Below are 21,677 nucleotides of genomic sequence, written 5' to 3'. Positions count from 1 at the left end.
AGAGTGCCTGTGTCCTGTTTGCTGGCTACTCTTTTCTTTACAGGTTGTGGGTCTGTGAAATTAAATAATCATTAAAAAAAGTAATTGTTTACTATGCCATGAAAGAATTAATAAGAAGTCTAGTATGTCTTAACAATTATAATAAAAAAGGATATATAGCAAGCCTTAAAAAAGTCATTACAAAGTAAAAGTATAGTTTGTCATTTAAAAATGTATAGAAGTCGTAGTACAGTATCAAAAAAAAGAAAGTGATAAAAAGTCATAATTCTATAATGACTCCAAAAAGTCAAGTAAAAGTCATAACATAGTAAATCATAACAAATTTTAAAAAAAGTCATAATATTGTATGAATTTGATAAGTCTTAGTATTATATGCCAAAAAGTGTTTGTATGCAATTTAGTATGCTTTTTTTTTTTTTCACAAGTCATAATAAAGACGGTGGTAAATGGTGATAACAAAGTCATATGATGTCACGAATATGATAAAAATGGAATCAAAGAAGTGTGATTTTAAAAAAGTGATAGTATTGTTTGTCTAAAAAAATGGTGGTAAAAAGGTTAGAATAAAGCCAATAAAAATGTGAAAAAGTAATGTAAATGTAAAATGTGATTTAAAAAAAACCATAGTATAGTATGCCAGGAAAAAACAGATCAATACAAGTCATAGCATAGTATGCCATAACAGATGAAAAGGAGTGACAGTATGATGTTCAAAATGTGATTTTAAAAAAGAGCATAGAATAGTATCCAATAAAAAAGTGATCAAAGTCATAGTATAGTGGCCCAAAAAGGTTGTGATCAAGAAGTCAGTGTATAGTACGCCATGATAAAGTCATAGTTTAGTATGCCAGGAAAAAAAGTGATTAAAAATAGTCAAGTAAAGTCATATTATAGTATGCTATACAAATTGTGGTTAAATAGTATGACTTGAAAAGAGTCATAAAGGGATAAAAAGTCATAGTATTCTAAAAGAATTGTGATAAAAAGTGCATAGTGTAGTATGCCATTAAAAATGTGATACAAAAGTCAATAAAAAACATAAGTGCATAGTATAGTATGTCATAAAAAAGGGTTATAGTATTCATATGTCAAAAATATCATAAACACTCCATGAAGTCAATGAAAGTCATACTAAAGTATGCCATAAAAATATCTATAAAGTCATAGTACACTATGCAATGAAATATGTGATGACCAAGTATAGTAAGGCATTCACAAATTTGATTGAAAGTTCATAGTATAGTATGCCATTAAAAAAAAATCATAGTCACAGCATATAAACCTATGTTATGTCATAAAATGCCTATAGTTCATCAAAAGTCATAGCATAGTATGGCGTAAAGAGGTGTAGCGGCAATCCTCTCCGTAAGGTAAAACAAAACATGAAGAATTTGACCACCAAAATTATGATTCGACCACCATAATTATGATTCGACAAATTCCTCCCCAAATTGATTCAGGAAAATAAACAATGCACATTTATTTTGATTGCAAATCACCACTATTGTTACGTTCTGTGTAATGACAGGAGGCCCGAGGCAAAATGAATCTTCAGAGACATTAACTTTATTGAAAAAGTTTTCACAACAAAAAAATTGTTACAAGATTCACTCTGTGCTCAAGTTGACAAACCTGTCGGTAAACTGCCTCGCTCCACACTGATGTACATGAACTGATGGCTGTGACGCAGTCAGTAGCTTAACAAGAGGAGCATTTCAATAATTTTATTACAAAGTTAGTAGTAGTCTATTATGGCTCTAACAAAAGTACTAAAATGTCATGGTATAGTATGCAATAAAAAATATGTCATAGTATAGTATGTCATTAGTTTGTTTCTTTTTTTAAATAAAATAAAAATGATGTAAACCCTGTTTATGCAATCTTTATTATAGCTCTAACTGGTGTCACGTCCAAGTTGTGATTCTCACTTTCGTTCAGCAGATGGAGCCACAACTCAGGACAAACGGTGGTGGAGCAGAGATGCATTTATGGGGCTCAAGGCATTTAGGTAATTTGAACTACCACCCCGACAACTTCTGAATGAATATTATTTCATACATTAGAATTTATTATAATGTAAGTGGCTGATCCAATAATGAAGAAAGCCCCCCCCCCCCCCCCCAAAAAAAAAATAGGAAAACCCATAAACAAAACCAACAGTTAGAAAAACACCATCATTTATTTGAGGTATGATCCAGACACGCTGGAACGGAAAACCACTGAAGCCAGATCACCTTCTTCCAGGTTAGTGTGAGTGTAATCATAGTATTCCCCTCGATAGACCATATATGTCAAGTCCAGTCTTGATATTTAAAAGTGTTGTAGGAACAAGTAGGCAGAACACAAGTAGGCCATCTTTAGGTCACTTCTTCTCCACAGTGACAGAGGTGAAGCACATCCAGCAGCTTCACAGAGGAGACCAGCATTCAATTAGACCAGACAGCCCCAAACCTGGGAAATACAGAACAATACAATAAGACAACAAGTACATATTGGTGTTATATTTAAAGCAATGAACGTGTTGAGTGCTGACGCGTCAGGATCACAAAGACAAGACAGTGTGTAACCCTTATGAGTTAGATTGTGTTGCATAACATGGCCTCCTTATAGAGATAAGAAACGGCAGTTAAGCTCGGTTGAAATCTACTTTTTAGTGATTTTCTGGCCAATATGCGTTTGTTACTGTACCAATTTAGAAGCAGACTAGTCAAGCAATCACACGCCACAATGTAGCAAAGACAAAATGTCTCTTTACCAGTCAAGCCAAATCGAGCTTCTTCTGAGTTTCTGACAGTTTGTCTTGCAGCCGCTTCTTCCTCCAGTCCAGGAACTTCCTCCTCATCCGGTTCGCCTGCCAGCCCGCCACAAAGCCGGCAGCGAAGGAGACCACGACGGCGACTTGCAGCGTCCTCTCCGAGATTTCAGCCATGTTCACCTCTGGCGGGGGCAAGTGCACACATTTGTGGAAGACGGGAGCGGCATGAAAATCGTGGAACGCTCGTACAGGAAGTGAATCGATGCTACTCTCGCGATACAACAGCAACGTTAATCTCGCACGCTTCAAAATAAAGGTCCGGAAGCCCTCTCGAGTTCTTGTAGTTCTTGTCCAGTAAAAAACAGGTTAAAATACATACAATTTAATTGATTTATATATTTGAACACTGAATGAATGAATAAAACGTATATGCTACTACTAATATTAATTATAACAATAATACAAATAATAAGTTACACTTCATTGAACAAGACAGTTTATTTTTTCTGCAAAAGGTGTTCTTTTAAAAACATATTGAAGAGAAAAGAAAGGTCATTAGGGAGTCAAAATTGGTATATGGGTTACTGATCAAAAAAATTTGGAAAACATTTGGAAATTTCCTGCAAATCACTTAAATCAAGTTTACAGATGGGAAAATAAAATGTGAAGGGTTAATGCTTAAAGCTCCCTCTGGCTCGAGAAAGTTATGAAATACACAATTCATACGTAGACATACATGCTGTATTCACATAAGTGTTGCAGACGGATATTAAAAAAATGTAAGCAAAACACATAGAACACAGACGATTAAAGCAAGTAACAAGTAGGCCACTGTACAGTTAGAAAAAAAAAAGTTGTGACTGATCATTAATGTGTATACATGTTGTTTGTACAAATCAATATGACAAAACTGTATTTGGTGACTGCTGAAAATGTTGACAGTTTACAGTTTAGAGATGAAATACTCCGTTATCATTTGACAGAGCTAAACATGACTCAGATGCATTTATATGTAAAATGACTGAAGAGCTATTGCATGAGAAGAATGTAAACTGGAAGTCACACAGCCATAGTGGTGAAGTGTAGGAGGAGAGTGACTCAATCGTTACGTCTTCTTGTTTGTAGTGGTTTCAGTGAGCACCAAGTTGTACTGTATGAGTTTGCTACAAGTTGCTTTCTCTCACAGCGCATCAGTGTAACAGGATGTAGAAATCACGAGAACATGGTAAAAAAACAACGTATATCTCTGTCTCCTTTCCATCCTGTCCTTGTCAGCGCTGCATGATTATACACACCTCTGATTGGTGTGCTGTGGTTTGTGGCAAAAGCAATCATGTTAGCAAATCTCTTTGTTACACGTGTTTCAAACATCACTTGTCTGTAATGCAGTTCATGTTTTAGTATTTCAACATAACTCAAATTATTTCAATACTTGCTTAAGAGTTTGAGAGGTCGGTAATAAGTTAAAGCTTGTGTCTAGGAGTGGTACCTGGGGCAACATTGTCATCAATTTAAAACAAAACTAACAAAACTATTATTTCAAAATGGCAGCAGCGTTGTGCCTTGACACAAAGACTTCTTTAAGTTTAAATATGATATCAAGGTAAAGCACCACACATGTTTGTTAAGCTCCCCCGTCTCTGCAGGTCTTCAGAGGCGTCGGTACGGTGTCCATGATTAAGACTGAAGAGTGGACAGGTCACGTTTCAATAGACAGTAGCTGCCATCTTCGTGGAGTTGAACTATTTACAATCTAAAGCCATTTAGATACCCAGTAAACAATGATGAAAATGAAATAAGTGTTTCAGCTGCAAATAGTCTTAATATGTACAGTCAACATGTCCAATTTGTCAACAAAATCAGCATCCAAAGGCATTCATGATGTATTGCTGATGGCTGAAAATGTTTCAGAGAATCAGCAGTGATACTGTTTTAGTGAGAGGCGATCGGGGGTTTGGCTCCTCTGCAGCAAATCACAAGCGGTTCTGTTTAAGCCTGTCGATGTGGTAACAGAGTTTAAGTGCAGGTCCCAGCTTCAGTCCCAGATACTTCATCATCATCTCACTTTTCAGCAAGAGCAGAGCGTCTCCGTCTATCTCCTGAAACAAATCACAGAACCGTGTGACTAGCGCTCAGGCTGTTTGAGATCAAGATCAAGCTCTGTTACAATACATTTAGCTTTTTGCATATATATATATATATATATAGAGCAGTCTGGACTCACATGCTTCCTGAATGCATCGGCGTGGGGTCCCAGGGCTTGGGGGTCAGCGTCTTTGATGAACCAAACAACCTCCTCAACGTTCCAGCTGGACGGGTCCTTACCAGCAGGACGCTTGCACTCTCCAGAGTCTGGCATTGGACTGTAAGCTAGGGATCCAAACAAACAAATAAAGAAAACGCTGACATTCCAACATGACAAAACATTAATTCGGCAGAATTACATTTCAACTTTAAGTGTTAGATATTTTGGAAAAATATGTTTGTTCACTTTTTTGCTGAGAGTTGGATGAGAAGATCAATTCTCTCATAGTTAAGTTACTCTCACTATTTAAATATGAAGCTACAGTCATAGTACATCATAAAGTAATCAAAGTACGTCATAAAGTAATCACAGTACGTCATAAAAAAGGTATTAAAAAAACAAACCATAAAAATGTCACATTATTGTACGTCCCAAAAGAACACCATTAAAAGGTCAAAGTATAATATGCCATGAAAATACCATAATATAGTATGTGCTAAAATTGAGCATAGTATATCATCAAAAAAGTAATGTAAAGTCATAATATAGTATGCCATAAACATCATTAAAATGTCATACTATAGTATGTCAAAAAACATAGTTTTGTATTATATACAATGTCATAAAAAAGTATAGTATAGTAGTGTCATGAACACATTTATAAACATATCATGGTGTAGTATGTTTAGATAAATGTCATAGTATAGTATGTCATATTAAAAGTCATACAAACGTCATAGTGTAGTATGCTGAATAGTATGCCATAAAGAAGTCATAGTATAGTATGCCATAACTGTCGTAAAAAGTCATACAAATGTAATAGTATAGATAGAATGTACTAAAACAGTAACAAAAAAAGTCAGTGTAGTACGCCATAAAAAATCCCAATAAAGTGTCTCATAAAAAAGTTATTGTATGTCGTAAAATATGTCATAATACTGTATGTCATAAAAATATCAATAACATCATAATAAGCGATAGTATGTCATAGAAAGTTTCATAAAAGAACTCGTAGTATGGTATATACAATACATAAGACAGGCTGACATCCTGTTTCACAGCTTTTAGATCTACCTAACCTTTTATGCTGCATGTTATACGAGACATGCTAATGCTTTGGGTAGAGTTCACACCTTAATTGTTCAAATTGCTTCAAAATTTAATTTTGTTCTTGGTCAATACAGAAGTCAAGAGTGCAGGTATTTATGAGGGGTTTCCCGGATTAAAGGTTCTGCACCACACAGGTGTTGTTAATTAACCTGACTGATTGGCTCCAGCTTTAGTCAGAAGGGGCTATGATGGATATGCAAGTTATCCCGCCTTAACAGGTGCAACTAGAGAGAGAGAGAGATGTCAATCAAGCACATTAGCACACTATATTAAAAGGAGCACCAATCAAGCAAATAAGTGAAAACACCTGCCTGTGCAGTTTGACAATGAGGGTGCAGGACCTTTAAAGAACTTGGTACAGAGCGGTTTACACTTCTAAGCAAAATGGCACAGCAAAGCCTCACCAGTCCTGTTTGCATCCTGGAAGCTTCCTGGGCTCGATGCTTGTCTGCACAGGCCCATTGGGGTCGAGCAACTGCTGCCACGGTAGCCATAGGAGCGCTTTGGTGGGTACTGGGACGTCATGACATTGAAGGCAGAGTCGCTGGGGTCAACGGCGTAGCGCTTGGAGTCCACCGGTGGGTCGCATAAGAAGTCATCAGGCATTGACGTCTCCGCTGGAAGAGGAACGACAGGAAGTGGCATCAGTCAAGCCAAGCCCATTTGGGAAATGCTGTCTTTTTTAACGTGGCAAGGATTTTAATATTTCTATCAGACCAATATAGTATCTGCAGCCCTATGTACTACATTGAACAGCAGTCACATTTTTCATGTCCTTTAAATACTGAGTAAAATAAACAGTGTCAAAGCCCCATTCAGCCTGTAACTGTATGTATGGGAAACTGCTGAAAGGTCAGTAATTCCTCTGATTGTGGTCCCTTTTGAGCCAAACGTTTTTTCAGCTCGTCAATAATGTAGATGCCTGCTGGTTATGCCAGGGCTGGGCAGGTTATGGATTCACCTGATGACAGATTTAGAAGATGGAAATAGTCCACTGAGATGATTCTGAATGGCCTCTACTTTGTGCTCACACAAAAGGTCAAACGTATTCTATTGTATTCTGAAAAATCAATTATGTGATAAGATCTGCGCATGTGAGTTTGGAGGCGAATACTTTGGCACACACACATTGCAGAACTGCCCTCATATCCTACAATACAAGCTTAATCTGTTAATACTTGAGATACAGATGTATTCAATTGTCATTTTATTTATATAAACACTATTTCTATCCTTCAGGTTATGCATCAGGTTTTTAATATCTTTACAACCTGAAATGTTCTTAAATAAACCAGGTAAATATTATAAAAGATGACAAAATAATGTTTTTTTTAATACATTGACTAAAAGAAATGTGACAAAAAAAAAAGGAAGTTTACACTGCTTAGACCGTATGCTAAAACATACCCCTACAATACAGGAACTATTTTTGAAATGCTTCTCCATTTCACTAGAGAAATGATTTACATATGTTTGGATGGCACCACGGGGAGCACACTGGTTTGTAATGTGTGTGTGTGTATATATATATGTGTGTGTGTGTGTGTGCATGTGTGTGCACTTCACTTTTGAATGTCTACAGTCTGACATCAAACGTTTTTCATGATTTACAAGAACAAAGAGCAAACCGCTGGTCCTTGACACATGAGATTCCCATTCCCACCTCAAATACACTAAAGGCAATCTTTAAATGTTTGCTTATTCAGAGCAGGACAGACGGAGGGGAGAAAAGGAGAGAGAGAAAAAAATGGTCGTATGAAACACATTTTCTTTTGTGGAAGAATAAAAAAAAAGTCAGATTTTCTCCAGAGCCTAAGAAAGAAAAGGAAAGCATAGACGAGAAGATTGAAAAGGAATGAGAAATAACATGTTTGGGTTAAGCTTGAAGGCGTGTATTTCTCATTTTAGGGCATGTAAACACACTCGGTAAACCCATAGACACTCGGGCTGTTTCTGATTCAACATGCAGGCATGCACAACAAAGTAATGTTTTACATCTAAAAGCATTTCTCGACACAGAGAACAAGTCATCTGTGTACTTTAGAGAGCAAAGAAGAAAGGCACCACGCTGACAAGTGTGTATTTTAGAACTGAATTTAAGTCACAGTCAGAGCCGGGTAGCCAAACGATGGAAAAGATGAGAAACTAAAATAAAAGAGAGGAAGGGAGGGCCCATTTCAAAACCACACGGTCACACACAAAGTGTAAAAATGTCAGGATCCGCTTCCTCATACTGAATGGCTGCAGGTCTCAAGGCTTTAAAACAAAATCATTGGACCTTGTAAATAGAAAAAACAATCTCTAATTCTTACCATTTAATATCCTGACTTGGCTTTCGCTCTGTACAGACCCGTCATTTTTTAAGAGCTCATTACTGGATAGAAAAGCCCGTAAAGGTTAAGATATGAGTGTATGAGTGTGTGTGTGTGTGTGTGTGTGTGTGTGCCGTTACCTGTTAGGACTTGTGGTGTGGCAGAGTGGGGGACAATAGCAGCATCCTGTGGGATGGAGCCCATCTCAGGTCCTGGTGTGCTGCTGGGAGGAGAGTTAGCTAGTGGGGACATCACCATCCTGGGCTTCAGCTGCGCACACACACACACACACACACACACACACACACACACACACACACACACACACACAAATCAGTGAGGTCTATTTAATTGTCATTACACATCAGAAACCAAAATTGTTGGAATCGCTTACTGCTAGTTAGGCAAATACAAGTTTGACCATTGAGTGAAACCACAGTGTGCTGTGGTAGCAAAGAATTTGAAAGGCGACATTAAATAAAAATACATATAATAATAATAATAATACTAATAATAATAATAATAATAATAAATTGGTCATTAGTTTTATATATATTCATCCACTTAAGTTTTAGAAGGGTGTAAATGTTGACCCACTAGATGAAAAGTCAGGGGACTGAGAAGGCACTGGTACAAATAAAACCTATTCCATTATTAACAGTACTACCACTAACAATATCAGCACCAAAACATTAATAATAGCAATGTCATTGTCACTAATATATTGATATACTGCTAAAACTACCAATAACAATACCAGTACCATTATCAATACCAATATTAATGACAAAAGTATACACTAAACGTTATACAGGTGACAGTGTCAATGGCAGCAATTATTAAAAGGTACTTAGTTGAGTCTTTGACCACTAGCAGCACTATGGAGCAGTGTTTTGATGAGTGGGTCCCTCGTTTGGTTTTCTCCTGTTCTACTAGCATGTATAGTATCATGACAACTTAGCAAAGCACCAGCTAAAGGCATGGAAGAAGAGGACTGCTTGCTGTTTTAAAAGAAAACGTAACAAGTTAGCTTTAAAATATAGCATCCTATTACAAAAGGATGACTGACTGACCTTAAAGCCAGGTTTTCTGCCTCTCTTCTTCGGGACCTTGAGAGGCGACAGAGGCTCAACGTAGTGACTCTGGAACTCCAGCTTACGGATAGGAGGCCGTCCTCTCTTCCTGCCGGGTACCTTACCCTGGGGCCCCGCTGTGAACTGGGGGCCGAGAGCGGGAGTCTGCATCTCTGAGCCGACAGACGAGGTACTCATCAGACCTGAGGGAGACGGAGAGATTAGTCAAGGTAATTTCAAAAGCAACAGGAAGTGGTGGCTTAAAACTGCACGCGCCACTGCCTCAGCTCCAAAGTGAAGCGGAAACTTAGAGGTACATGTGAGACTAGCCCCTGCGCACACACACACACACACACACACACACACACACACACACACACGCACAGAAACTATAGGAAATAGTAGAAACAAAGCCACATACAGCTTTGTACTCCATCACACCCCTCCCCCTCTCCAACTGCAAAGATTGCAATAAATATCATTACTGCACAGAGACAAAGACACACACACACACACACACACACACACAGGAAGTGAAAGCAAAGCACATAAACCTACAACACCACATGATCAAACAATCAATCAAAATGCACATTCTCACACTCTCTCTCTCACACACACACACACACACACACACACACACACACACACAGCAATGTTTCAAGTGTTCGTCTCTGTACCACATGGCTGTGACTTTCACAATACATCCCTTTCTCCATCATTTCACTCATGCAACACAATCGCTTACCTGAAATGGCCTTTGAATCTGAAGCTAAGGTGCTCTGTGCTGATTGCGCTTTTTACAGAGGCTGATACTAATTAGTAGTAATTAGCTGCCATGCTGTAGTACACCAATTAATATTTTATACCCCGAGAGCTTTAACAATATTATGCAGAACTGGCTTGAATTCAGTGCAGCGAGACTGGAAACTGTTTAGAGAATAAAATGCTCTTTTTTTGGGGGGGGGATGACAAAGAATGTGTCATTGCAAGAAGAGGAAAAACAGGAACAGAGACAGCATGTGAATAAGCATGATGCCTCTCAGACCAAAATCAGAAAAAATTAGCACAAAATGATCATTCTGAGGATTTTGCCTACCATGCACTCAGCCGTCTGGTATTCACTGTCTGCGTGATACTCCGCTCCAGCAGCAGGTCTCTGAATAATCCCCTGATGGCTCTCCGACAGCCTGCCTCTACTGTTCTCTGCCGCTACACACTGTCAAGACGCCGGCAACCCTCTCCCTCTCTCTCTCTCTCTCTCTCTCTCTCTCCCTCTCTCTCTCTCTCTCTCTCTCTCTCTCCCTCCCTCTCTCTCTCTCTCTCTCTCTCTCTCTCTCTCTCTCTCTCTCTCTCTCTCTCTCTCTCTCTCTCTCTCTCTCTCTCTGTTCTCAATCCCCAACCACCTTCCTACGAAACAACCCCCCTCCTCCCCTTCCCTTCTACCCTAACCCCCTTCCTCTGTGTCCCCTTTCAGTCGTCATAGCAACACGCCTCTAACATCCCGCGGCAGCCGGCAGACGTGCTGAGCTCAAAACGATGTCTGTGTGTCTGTGTGTGTGTGTGTGTGGGACTGTAATGTAATTACAGTTGCCACAGCTCAGGGTTTTTTCTTTTCTGTCTTCTAAAAAAAAAAAACCTTAGAGCGGGTGACAAGGGATTCACGCTGTGCAGTGTTTTGTGCTACAAGCGCTCGGGTTACAAACTGTAATCCGTCCTCAAATTGTTTCTGAAGAAATTAAAATTTCTGCACAGGAAGCAACGTCCTTATGTACACAAAAAAAAATCCTAATGAATTAAATCTTTTAATCTTACATTGCTTGAACTTTTCTTAGACAGCCTGAATTCCAGGTGAAGAGATCATTCTCTCGGTAAACATCAAAAGGCTCTCGCAGAAGCCCTTCAGGATTACTCTGCTGCTTTTGTTTGTGATGAAAGATCATATTGCTCTCAAAGCTCACAGCCTTCCTTTTATATATAAACTTCCTCTGTGTCTTTGTGGCATGTATGATGCTTTTGTTTTTATCTATAATAAACAATCTACACATGGAAAGAAAAACGACCAGCCAAAGGCAGGTTTTATACCCACTGAGGTGCAGGTATTAAAAGAAAGAGCAGGCTCCAGAGAGCTTATTTGCTCTTTCTGTCTATAAGTCTAGAGTACAACTCAGGTTTTTTTCCCCTTCAACACAACGTATCGATTAGTTGCGCTCAGGCTGCTGCGCCGATTCCTGTTCGCGGTCAAAAGAAGCCACGCTGGTGGGTTTATTAATGCTCAATGAAAATCAGGTTAACCTTTCACAGGGAGGATCAAACGCCGGCTTGGCCTCGCTCGCTCGCAAGCTGGAGCCGCTGCTGGCGTGTAAAAAGACGTGCCGTAAAGGGGCCGCTCACGAGCTGTGTTAACACTGAATGTGACAGGCCAGACAAATTGCAGTATTTCATTACTTGAAGCCCATACATGATAATAAAAATAGGGGGAAATAAACAGCAAGGTCAGGACAATAGGGCTGTGATAGTGCTGGAACACAGTGACCATGATGGTAGGAGGCCCTTGTGTGTGTGTGTGTGTGTGTGTGTGTGTGTGTGTGTGTGTGTGTGTGTGTGTGTGTGTGCGTGTGAAGGAAGGGACCCATAAATCATATAAGTAATTACACAGGAAGATTAATCCTGATGTCCCTCCTCAATCAGTCCTGTCTCATTACAGCGCATCACATTACAGACAGAGACAGACGGAGAGAGAACAGATAATCATCTTTTACTTTAAAAGAATTGGATATGAGGAGGGGGGGAGTCCATTAACACTGACTGACAATATGAGGCAGCAACACCAATTTTTTGCAGGCGAGGGGGAAAGATTTGCACCGCTGCATCCGAACGCGATACATTTGGGACCGCAGCCTCATTTGTTTAACGGCTAATTAAGCAATTAAGAGATCGGTGAACCCCTACGCCCGATTTCATTTTCCGACTAAGGGGATACTGTCTCCTTTTTTTTTGGGACGCTGAATGTCAGAGGACGGCATTTAAAAGCTGTTGGAGCCCGCCGTTATGGCCACAGTAATGCAGCAGTGATCAGCGATGATTAACATAATGTGATCACCAGCTTCAGGGGACGGAGATTTGTATCTGTTTTCACTTATGCAGAGGGGAAACTGCAATGAAGTGAATTATGCTAATGCTTCACTAACCTGCACACCTACACAGATATAAACAAACAATCTAAACACACACACACACACACACACACACACACACACACCAAAATGCATGCATAGAATAATTGCATTTTAACTAGAAACTAGCCTATATACCCTCGCCTGGTTGTCTAGAATAGATTAGTGTGTGTGTGTGTGTGTGTGTGTGTGTGTGTGTGTGTGTGTGTGTGTGTGTGTGTGTGCGCTCTTTCTAATCAATGTAACAAACCCCTTGAATTTATTTACAGCTCAGGCAGGGTGTCGCCATGGTAACAGACGGTGAAATTGGATCCTGCACCAAAGTCATGTGATAAAGTGGGAATAAATAAACGCATAAACAACAATGTGTGTATTAAATAAGGTACCCAAACACACATGCATGCGCACACACACACGCACACACGCACACACGCACACGCACACACACACACACACACACACACACACACACACACACACACACACTGCCCCTCCTTATCTCCACTGAACTCCTTCATAACATAACACTCTCCAGAAGAAAGGGAAGGTGGAGAGTATTGCACTTTTCATCAGCTATTGGGGGGGATTTAATAGATCATATCCAGAAATATTTAAATACCTTCTTTGCACACACGCACACACACACACACACACACACACACACACACACACACACACACATTTAAATAGACTGCACACGTCTGAAACGACTTCTTGAGTGGCTCTATTTCTACTTAATGATGTTCAACAGCGGTGGAAAGTAACTAAGTACATTTAGTCAAGTACTGTACTTCATTACATTCTTTTTAGGTATTTCCACAATTTTATACTAAAGTAATGGAAAGTATATCTGGACTATTTACTCCACTGCATTTTACTCCGACAGCTGTAGTTACAGATTTGTATTTCATACACAACATGTGAAAATACCTTACAAATATGAGGCATTGTTTTAAATAAAAATCCAATTCAATTCAACACACAATAACGATCCAGCCACAAAATAAAAAAATTGACATTTGGCCACCATATTAGGTACTAATAATTCTTACATACCTCTTGCTAAGATATATTTAAAGTAGTATTTTTATTATTTTATATTTTCTTACACCACTACCAGCAGTCTGGCAAAATCACCTCTTCAAAATAAAGTGCTGAGAATCCCTTTATAAGAACCAACTCTTACTTTGAGGGCAGGTGTCGGGGCCCCGGCTCCTCAGCCCCCGCCCAACCGTCTCTGGCTCCGCCTCCAAGTCCACCAGCTGCCAGCAGCCCCGCCCACGGTTGTCCCGTCGATCCAAGCGCAGACGAAGGCGTACGCCCTTGCTGAGGACGCCAGGGAGCCAGGCAACGGGACTAGGAGGAGGAGGAGGAGGAGGGGCCAGTTCCAGGTAGGCGTCAGGGTTGAAATCCCGCCCGCCTCGCAGCCTCATGCCCTCGCAGCCCGCCAGGGGAAGGTGAGATACATCACACTGGAGAAAGAGAGAAAACCGTCAAAATCAACAATATGCATCAAACGTTAGGAAAGGTCCGTAGCCCGACTTATCAATCTGAAATGCTACTAATCACCCTTTGCTCATGAAAATGTGCTTCAATATTCCATTTCTCAAAACCAGTCCTCGATAATTTAATTTCAGACCTTTCAATCCACAACAATGGGAGTTGAAAAGGCAAACAGTAGGCAGCCTGAAGGGAAGATGGAGATGGAAATGAAGAGTCAGGGAGAGAGAAAAGAGCAGTAAAGGAGAAAAAAAAGAAATTGGGGGGGTGGGGGGGGCTGATGTGTAATTATACCGATGTCAAGAGTCCAGAGGTCAAAGAAATAAACTGGTGGCTAATGGGAGAATATGACTTTGATAATGACAAAAGTATTGGGGACAATGTGTCTATTGTGGTGTAAAGTGGATGCAATTTGGCCTCCGGGGTGCTGGATTTACTGATTAACGTTAACTAAGTAAGCTTTCAGTCTCCTCTGTATTGGATGGAACAAAGGCAGGGGAAGAGCAGTAAGAGGAAAGCTGCGAGACTTTTGAAAGATGATGGAAACGTTCACATTATCACCCATTAACCTATACTCTGCAGGCAGATCTTATTTTCGTTGGGGGCCGTTAGTCCTGCAGTAATTAAAGCTGGAGAGGATATCCACAGGGCTTTATTCACCACCATCAGGCTAAGCGCATTTAATGTGTGCAACTATACAGCCTTTCTGGCCTACTTAGAGTGAAGATATTGGGTTGCACCATTAGACAACATGACTTCCAAAGCATTTTGTCTCATCACAACAACAACAAAGAGCACAGTATATATATATATATATATATATATATATATATATATATAGTTTAAACAAAGACTTCTTCATTCCAAAGATTGGTAGATTATGGAAGGAGTGCAATAATATATTAAAACATGACCAAATGAATTTATCTTAACTGTAATCTGATATTACTTGATATGCTTTGTACTAAATGCTAACATCAGCATGCTAACACGCTCGCAATGACAATGCTAACATGCTGAAAAGGGCAAAATATTCCAACAGTACCTTTACCATATCATCAAAGCCTCCGCCACCAAAAATCACTCCATCTAGTGTACGTTTAAATTAATAAAAATCAAAAGGAGAGATATGAGAAAATGACGTGCGGTGGAAAACAAAAAGAACAGATAAAACATTCTTCAGGGCTAAACTGTCAGCTTCCATCAGGTTGGAGATGAAAAACATCTGCCCTCAACCCCAATATTTCATATTTACAAAATAAAAATCTGAAACATCAAACAGTCATCCTAAAAAACATGAAAGAAGATGGTTCTTCTCTCACACTCTCTCTCACACACACACACACACACACACACACACACACACACACACACACACACACACAGCTGCTATCTAGAGCACCGTGAAACAACCAAAATGAAAATAGTTAGGTTTGACGAAACAGAGTGCAACACAGAACACACACACACACACACACACACACACACACACACACACACACACACACACACACACACACACACACGGGGGAATGCTTCTGTTTCTATCTAAAGGCTCTGAGTCCAATGAGAGCAGAAAACTACTTTATCTTGCCACGCTGCCAAAACACTTGTGGCTTGGAGCCCCGCCAGGAGTGTAGCTGCTGGAGAGTTTCCTTTAACAAAATCAAAAATGAACGGACACGGACACACGGACACACACACACACACACACACACACACACACACACACACACACACACACACACACAGAGCTGCTGATCATTCCCATAAGCTGTGGAATAGACAAGCAGTGATGGAGAAAATGCCTGAAAGGGATTGAGAGAAACTCAGTCGGGAATGACCTACATAATTAAACTTCTATTTCTAAAGGTACAAGTCTTCTTGGGCTTTCACGTCAGCAACAAAGTGAATATTCCTTTGCAAAGTGCAAAAGCCACTGACAATTACATCTAATTTGTAAATTGAATAGATTTACTGACGATTTCCAGGTCTACGTTTTTATTTGTCTACAAGCTGATTAAGAGCCTCATTTGAATCAGAATGTGTCTTAAATCCACCATCCACAAGGCAATTGTTTTGCCAATTAAGACCTAGTATGATCATAGTGTACAGTTGTTTAATAAATCATTATTAAGTTATAACTTAAGCTTAAATTTCAGTTCAAAACCCAAAAGATATTCAATTTATAAACATAGCTGACTGAAAAAAAACAACAACAGATGCTTCCATTTTAGGAAGCTGCAGGCAGTGAATTTATGGATTTTTAAAAAACGGTTACACTGAATGAAATTTGCAGTCAGATCGCTGTAGACGAAATGCCACCTCCTGTCCGCCAGAATCAATGCCATACTCTTTCAACAATTTATTTTGGGGGGTTTTCTGGGCACACAATACCTGCAGAAAATCCACCAGCATTCTGCTTTCACTCACGCAGCTGTTTATGAGAGTGTATCTGCTTTCTCCTTGTGAACACTGACCTTCTTCTGCACAATGTGTGTTAGGTGTGAAAGCCTCTTCGCTTAGATTCATCCAGTCACTGTGAAAGGACCATAATAATGTGCCACCCAATATATTTCCCTTTGCAATTCAGTGCTGACCGTCTCTTCTTTATTAAAGAAAAGCTCTCTCAAACACTGCCTTACAAAGAGGAACAAAGGCTCAAAACAAAACAACATCTGTACGCGTCTCCGCAATTGTGTTTTGCAACAGTCTACGGAACTGCATTAGAAATAAGCAATTAAGTGAGTAGATTCAGTTAGACCCCACAGCTGCAGACGTGTGCGGCACAGTCTGAAACAAAAACACAGCACAGAGTGGACTTGGTATACTGTAGCTGAAAAGATTACAAACTTCCTCCATGATATAACTTTAATCTCATGCCTCCACCCAGTATTTCTTCATCCCTGGAAATGTGACAACAATGAAACAACAGCAAAATCACACCCACACCCAATGTGCAACGGTGTGCATGACGCCTGCATCCACTACTTCTTTGTGTGGAGATGAAGTCTTTCTGCAAAGTCCAATCATTTATTAAACTTATATCTTTTAGATACACTGCCCAGGCTTCCAACCTCCAAAAACAAAGCACATGTTCCTGCTGAGAGAAAGAAGAGCTGCTGCAGCCTTCTTTACTATTTGCATACTACCAACCCTGCATGTTTGCATTTAGGCTTCAAGCAAATTGTGTCTGGTTTGAGGGGGTTAGGGGGTTAAAGGGTTAACTGTCTGAATCAATGTGAGCAGAGCACTGTAATCTTTAAAAAACAAAAAAACACTTGTATGCATAACCTACTTAAGGCAAATGGGTGCAGCACTGCAGTTAACTTTTTTGGGTGTGTCATGAGAAAGTAATGAATGATGACAAGGAAATAAAAAAAAGATCCCTAACAATGTCATAGGCCTATAGGTGCATGTGAAATAAAATCAAAGATAAGTATTTTATCATTTGTAATAGAAATCTAGAAATTTAGGCTACATCTCTACAGACTTCTGCAGGGACTGAGGTGAGTTTGGGGTGACCTTGTTGTTCTACAATGCAGTCTTATGTTAATAGTCTGCGATCACATATATGTGTCAGGAGAAGAGATGCCTTCAAGTTCGTTTTTTTTTTTTTGGGATCGAGTCTGTGGTTCGTTACCTATATCTCGACGGGTCGATTCAACGGGGCGGGGATCTATTTCTCCACGGCGGGCCGCGAGCGCGTGCAGACGCTGAGCCGGTGCATATGGAGCAGCACGAGCGGCGGACGCAGCGGCGAACTCTCGGGCATGGGTCGGTCCGGGTTCCACCCTCAGCAGTTGTGCGGCGCGGGAAGCGAGCGAGCACCGGCGGGCTGCGTCCGGAGTCTGCGGGAAGGCGCGGAAGCTTCGGCTTGACCTTCCCGACGGATTTTAACGTCCTCGAGGGTGCAAGTTGAAAGGGGGGGGGCGCGTGACTGCTTCGTTCCCGGGGCTGCCGGTGAGGAGGACTTCCCTGTGCGGCTTTAAGGATGCATCTCATTTACCTGCCCTGGTTCAGACAGAGAGGGAGAGACGGCACAGGAGCACTCCAGCTGAAGAGGTTCAGCCCCCTTCTGATAACCCCGGAACACTCCTCCATATGTTTGAGTTAAAGTAATTTATATTACTGATATGCTAACTGTTATATTACCTTCTATTAGCCTGCAATTATTATTTTTTTGTATTTGGTACGCTTGTGTAACGGCATTATTAAGATATCTTGGGAGGATTGTGGTCTAATCGTGATATTATCTTGAGAAACTGACCCCAAATTTGCAAAAACGTGCCGACAGAATTCCCACACCTGTTCACATGAAGAGGAAAGTATGCATGGCCGTTGGGCCCTTATACTTACACAGCAATACGCAACACCTGAGCACAATAAAGTAGAATAATAAAATATGCAAAGACATATGCATCCCTCTAAATTTAAAAGACAGGGCACAAGAGTGGCAACCACCATGATTAAGTTGTGTGAAATTAATTCAATAACCCAAAAAAGAAAAGAAAATGATGATTCCATGATGTCTGTAATAAGCTACCTATATGGGGGAAATAATGACACCATCTCATTTAAAAGTTTTTATTTGAAATGATTTTAAATACAAATAATATATTTTTTCCATTTACAATGACAGTTCCTTTGTAAACAAAAGTGGCAGATAGATAGTCATTGGGTAGTGTTGTCCAAACTGAGGCGGCCTGCTGGCCAGTCGACCTGGACAAGGTCTGCCACGGGAGAGATGGTGTCGTATTTAACCTCACTGCAGTTTCTTTTTTTGTTTTCTTTTTCTTCTTCCACACAGCGAAAAAAAATAAAAAAATCGCTGATGCTACATTCTGTTGCAGAGCGATAAATACTCAAGAGTACAATATTACCTCTCTTTGAATGCAATTACAGGAGGGCGTATAGTGAGCGCATGTGTTTTTTGTGAGTATGTGGTGTCGGGAGAGCGTGTCCACAGATATTCATACCGCGATCTGAATGAAGTCGTAGAGACACACAGTGAGAGCCCCCAGAGCTGCACAAGGAAGCTCTGATTTTCTTTTTTTTTTGCACTGGAATATAATGAAAAAAAACAAGATCGATTGGAACAAAACAAGACAATGTGTTACATTTGTTTAACCAAAAAAAAAGCTTAAATGACAGTGGATTCTTTTGGATAGTCAGAAATCTCAGGCAGAAAAACAGAAAAATAAAAATCCTTGAGATGTGCTATAGGGGAAAAAACTTTTGTCATAATTACAAAATGAAGCTCCTTCTGCTTTAATGGCCACAGACACAAAGCATGCTTAGTCTCACCCTAAAGTTACTTGCAACCGTTTTTTGTTGTTGTTGTTGGGAACACCTTTCAGGTCATGAGTGCTGTGCCGAGTCAGGGATCTCCTACTCCGATCCATTAACACAGAGCGGATCTCACGTCACGCACGACTGCCAAAAAACTGAACTTATTAAGAGCTTTTGTCACGGCAAGATCGGCGATATGCATTCCAGGACTGTTGGAGCGCTAAGTTTACTATAAAGAGACTAACTCTAAATTGAAATAAAAGAAAAAAATACTGGTACAAAACACAAAATAATATTCTGCTCTCCCAAGAACCACTGGTGCATAGCACCCAAGGACTTGTATGTTGTGGTATTTCAGTTGTATTTATAAGGCCTTTTCGGACAATGAGTCTATACTGGAATGTGCTACAATTGTAAAAGGAAAAAAAAAAAAAAAAGGATGAAGAGAAAGGGAGTCACTTCTCTGAAAAGCCACAAGGATGTATATCTATATTTATATATAGATACAACTTGTATGTAGTATACGGACAAGAAGAGTACTCAATAATTCAAAAAATCTGAACACTGCAAGTTATGCCATTTCCCCCCCATTATACTTGAGGTCATTTCCAGAATCACCTGCTTTCAACCACCAGGTGTCTCCGTCTGAAAAACACAGTCTGACGCGGATCACAGGGAACGAACGAGCATGATTAACGGAGCCGAGCGGAGATCAGCGCCCATCTGCAGACATCTCCTTAAAACATACAGCGAGTAAAAATACATACAAGTGACCTGCTGCTTTCACAGCAGAAAGTAAAAAAAAAAAATTAAAAAAACCTGAAGAGACTGAACTGTGCTCCCGTGCTCTGAAAGGAGCAAACGGTCCCAATGGTTGACGTGATCCCCGACAAATAGGGCCAAAGCTCACACTTCTGCAGTTTTTAATTGTACAATAGAAAGTATCATTGGTGTGGAAAACATCGGTGCCGAGTGATTCTTTAAATTAGGAGCGAGAGCCACGTCATGAAGTCCGTACGGAGATCATGGGGTTTTTGTTAAGTTTGCAAATGGAATTAGCTGTTGTACATCTCCCACTCCAAGGAGAACAGAGCCCAGATAATAGGTCCTCCAGTCCACAGTGTGTCAATCGTTCATTCCTTTACAAACACATACAGGGTTACAAACACACACACACACACACACACACACACACACACACACACACACACACACACACACACACACACACACACACACACACACACACACACACACACACACACACACACACACACACACACACCATCCACTCTCCATGCACACCCACACACACACGGGCCTGGGTAAGTATTCACAGAATTCTCTTCCGCCAGCAACGGAAAGTTAATGAACAAGTCTCTGTAGAAAAGGGAGGGAGGGAGGGAGGGAGGAGGGGGGGGTCACGGTCCATGTAAAGATAAAATGGAAGAGAAGGAGGGCTCTGTGTGTAGAAACTGTCCCCGGTGACTCTGTGTGTGTGCGTGTGTGTGTGTGTGTGTGTGTGTGTGTGTGTGTGTGGCGGGCACAGCTTTGCTGCTCCTCGTTCGCTGCTCTTGGGTGTTGTTGTTGTGGGGTCAGGGGGGGGGCTGAGCATGTGTATGTGTGTGTATTCGCATTCAGTCGTTGTCCTCTTCGTCATCCTCGCTCTCCTCGATGCCGTCGCTGTCCTCCTGCTCCTCGTCCTCCTCCTCCGTGTCGGGGATGTCCCACTGCGGGTGGTTGTCCAGCATGGCCTTGGCCTCGTGGACCTCCAGCTATGACGGCACGAGATTTGAAGTCATTAACCGTTACAAAAGCAGAACTACATAGATCATTGATACGTTGCTGCCTTTTACATTCCATCGCTGTAATGATGTTAGTAAATAAATGGGACAATGCACGGTACAGTTTAGTGATATCCCAGAGGCTGTGGTCTTTACCGGTCTAGAAATAAAATCCAGAGTCCCGAGACAAGAACGAGTTGGTCAATTAGGAGCCGAGAATGTTACAAAAAAAAAAAGTTTATGTTTAAATGTTTAATACATTTGATTTTAAACTGCAAACTGAATATGCAGCAGAGACCATGTAGAGTCACCTTGTCTTGATTAATTAACACACGTAACTGTATGAACTGTGGACTACAAAGTGCATTAAAGATAAAGTCTTTTTAGATATTTAGATGTCTATCAGGTGTTGGAATGAATGAATGAATGA

At 40.4% G+C, this 21,677-nt stretch overlaps 3 protein-coding genes across 3 annotated transcripts in view; all 3 read right to left on the bottom strand.

Moving 5' to 3' along the window:
* Nucleotides 1-2,160: 2,160 nt before the first annotated feature.
* On the bottom strand, nt 2,161-3,022 carry LOC137870814 (mitoregulin). The gene is made up of 2 exons (XM_068708263.1): nt 2,756-3,022; nt 2,161-2,451 (listed from the first exon to the last, which is right to left on the bottom strand). The coding sequence occupies exon 1, from the start codon at nt 2,927-2,929 to the stop codon at nt 2,759-2,761; it is 171 nt and encodes a 56-aa protein (XP_068564364.1). The 5' UTR covers nt 2,930-3,022; the 3' UTR covers nt 2,161-2,451; nt 2,756-2,758.
* Nucleotides 3,023-3,228: 206 nt separating this feature from the next.
* Nucleotides 3,229-15,225, bottom strand: scml4 (Scm polycomb group protein like 4). The gene is made up of 7 exons (XM_068709223.1): nt 15,217-15,225; nt 13,858-14,143; nt 9,496-9,698; nt 8,563-8,692; nt 6,515-6,727; nt 4,980-5,125; nt 3,229-4,854 (listed from the first exon to the last, which is right to left on the bottom strand). The coding sequence occupies exons 1-7, from the start codon at nt 15,223-15,225 to the stop codon at nt 4,729-4,731; spliced, it is 1,113 nt and encodes a 370-aa protein (XP_068565324.1). The 3' UTR covers nt 3,229-4,728.
* Nucleotides 15,226-18,744: 3,519 nt separating this feature from the next.
* sec63 (SEC63 homolog, protein translocation regulator) overlaps nt 18,745-21,677 on the bottom strand; it is an 11,918-nt gene continuing 8,985 nt past the window's right edge. Inside the window, exon 20 of the mRNA XM_068708803.1 lies at nt 18,745-21,238. Within this exon, the coding sequence (XP_068564904.1) occupies nt 21,101-21,238 (138 nt within the window). The 3' untranslated portion in view covers nt 18,745-21,100. The remainder of the gene's footprint in view (nt 21,239-21,677) is intronic.

Source organism: Cebidichthys violaceus, unplaced genomic scaffold (genome assembly GCF_023349555.1).
Source record: "Cebidichthys violaceus isolate CVI_PGR_0920_01 unplaced genomic scaffold, fCebVio1.0.p SCAF_14, whole genome shotgun sequence".
Classification (NCBI taxonomy): Eukaryota; Metazoa; Chordata; class Actinopteri; order Perciformes; family Stichaeidae; genus Cebidichthys; species Cebidichthys violaceus.
The sequence above is the reverse complement of the archived record's forward strand: the minus strand, read 5'-3'. Positions and strand labels throughout refer to the sequence as shown.

Excerpts from the sequence above, each read along its gene's own strand:
- LOC137870814 (XM_068708263.1), bottom strand. The coding sequence starts at position 2,929 with ATGGCTGAAATCTCGGAGAGGACGCTGCAAGTCGCCGTCGTGGTCTCC.
- scml4 (XM_068709223.1), bottom strand. Across the intron at positions 9,699-13,857 it reads CCCCGACACCTGCCCTCAAA|GTCTGATGAGTACCTCGTCT; the intron begins GTAAGAGTTGGT and ends CGTCTCCCTCAG. Across the intron at positions 6,728-8,562 it reads CACACCACAAGTCCTAACAG|CGGAGACGTCAATGCCTGAT; the intron begins GTAACGGCACAC and ends TTCCTCTTCCAG.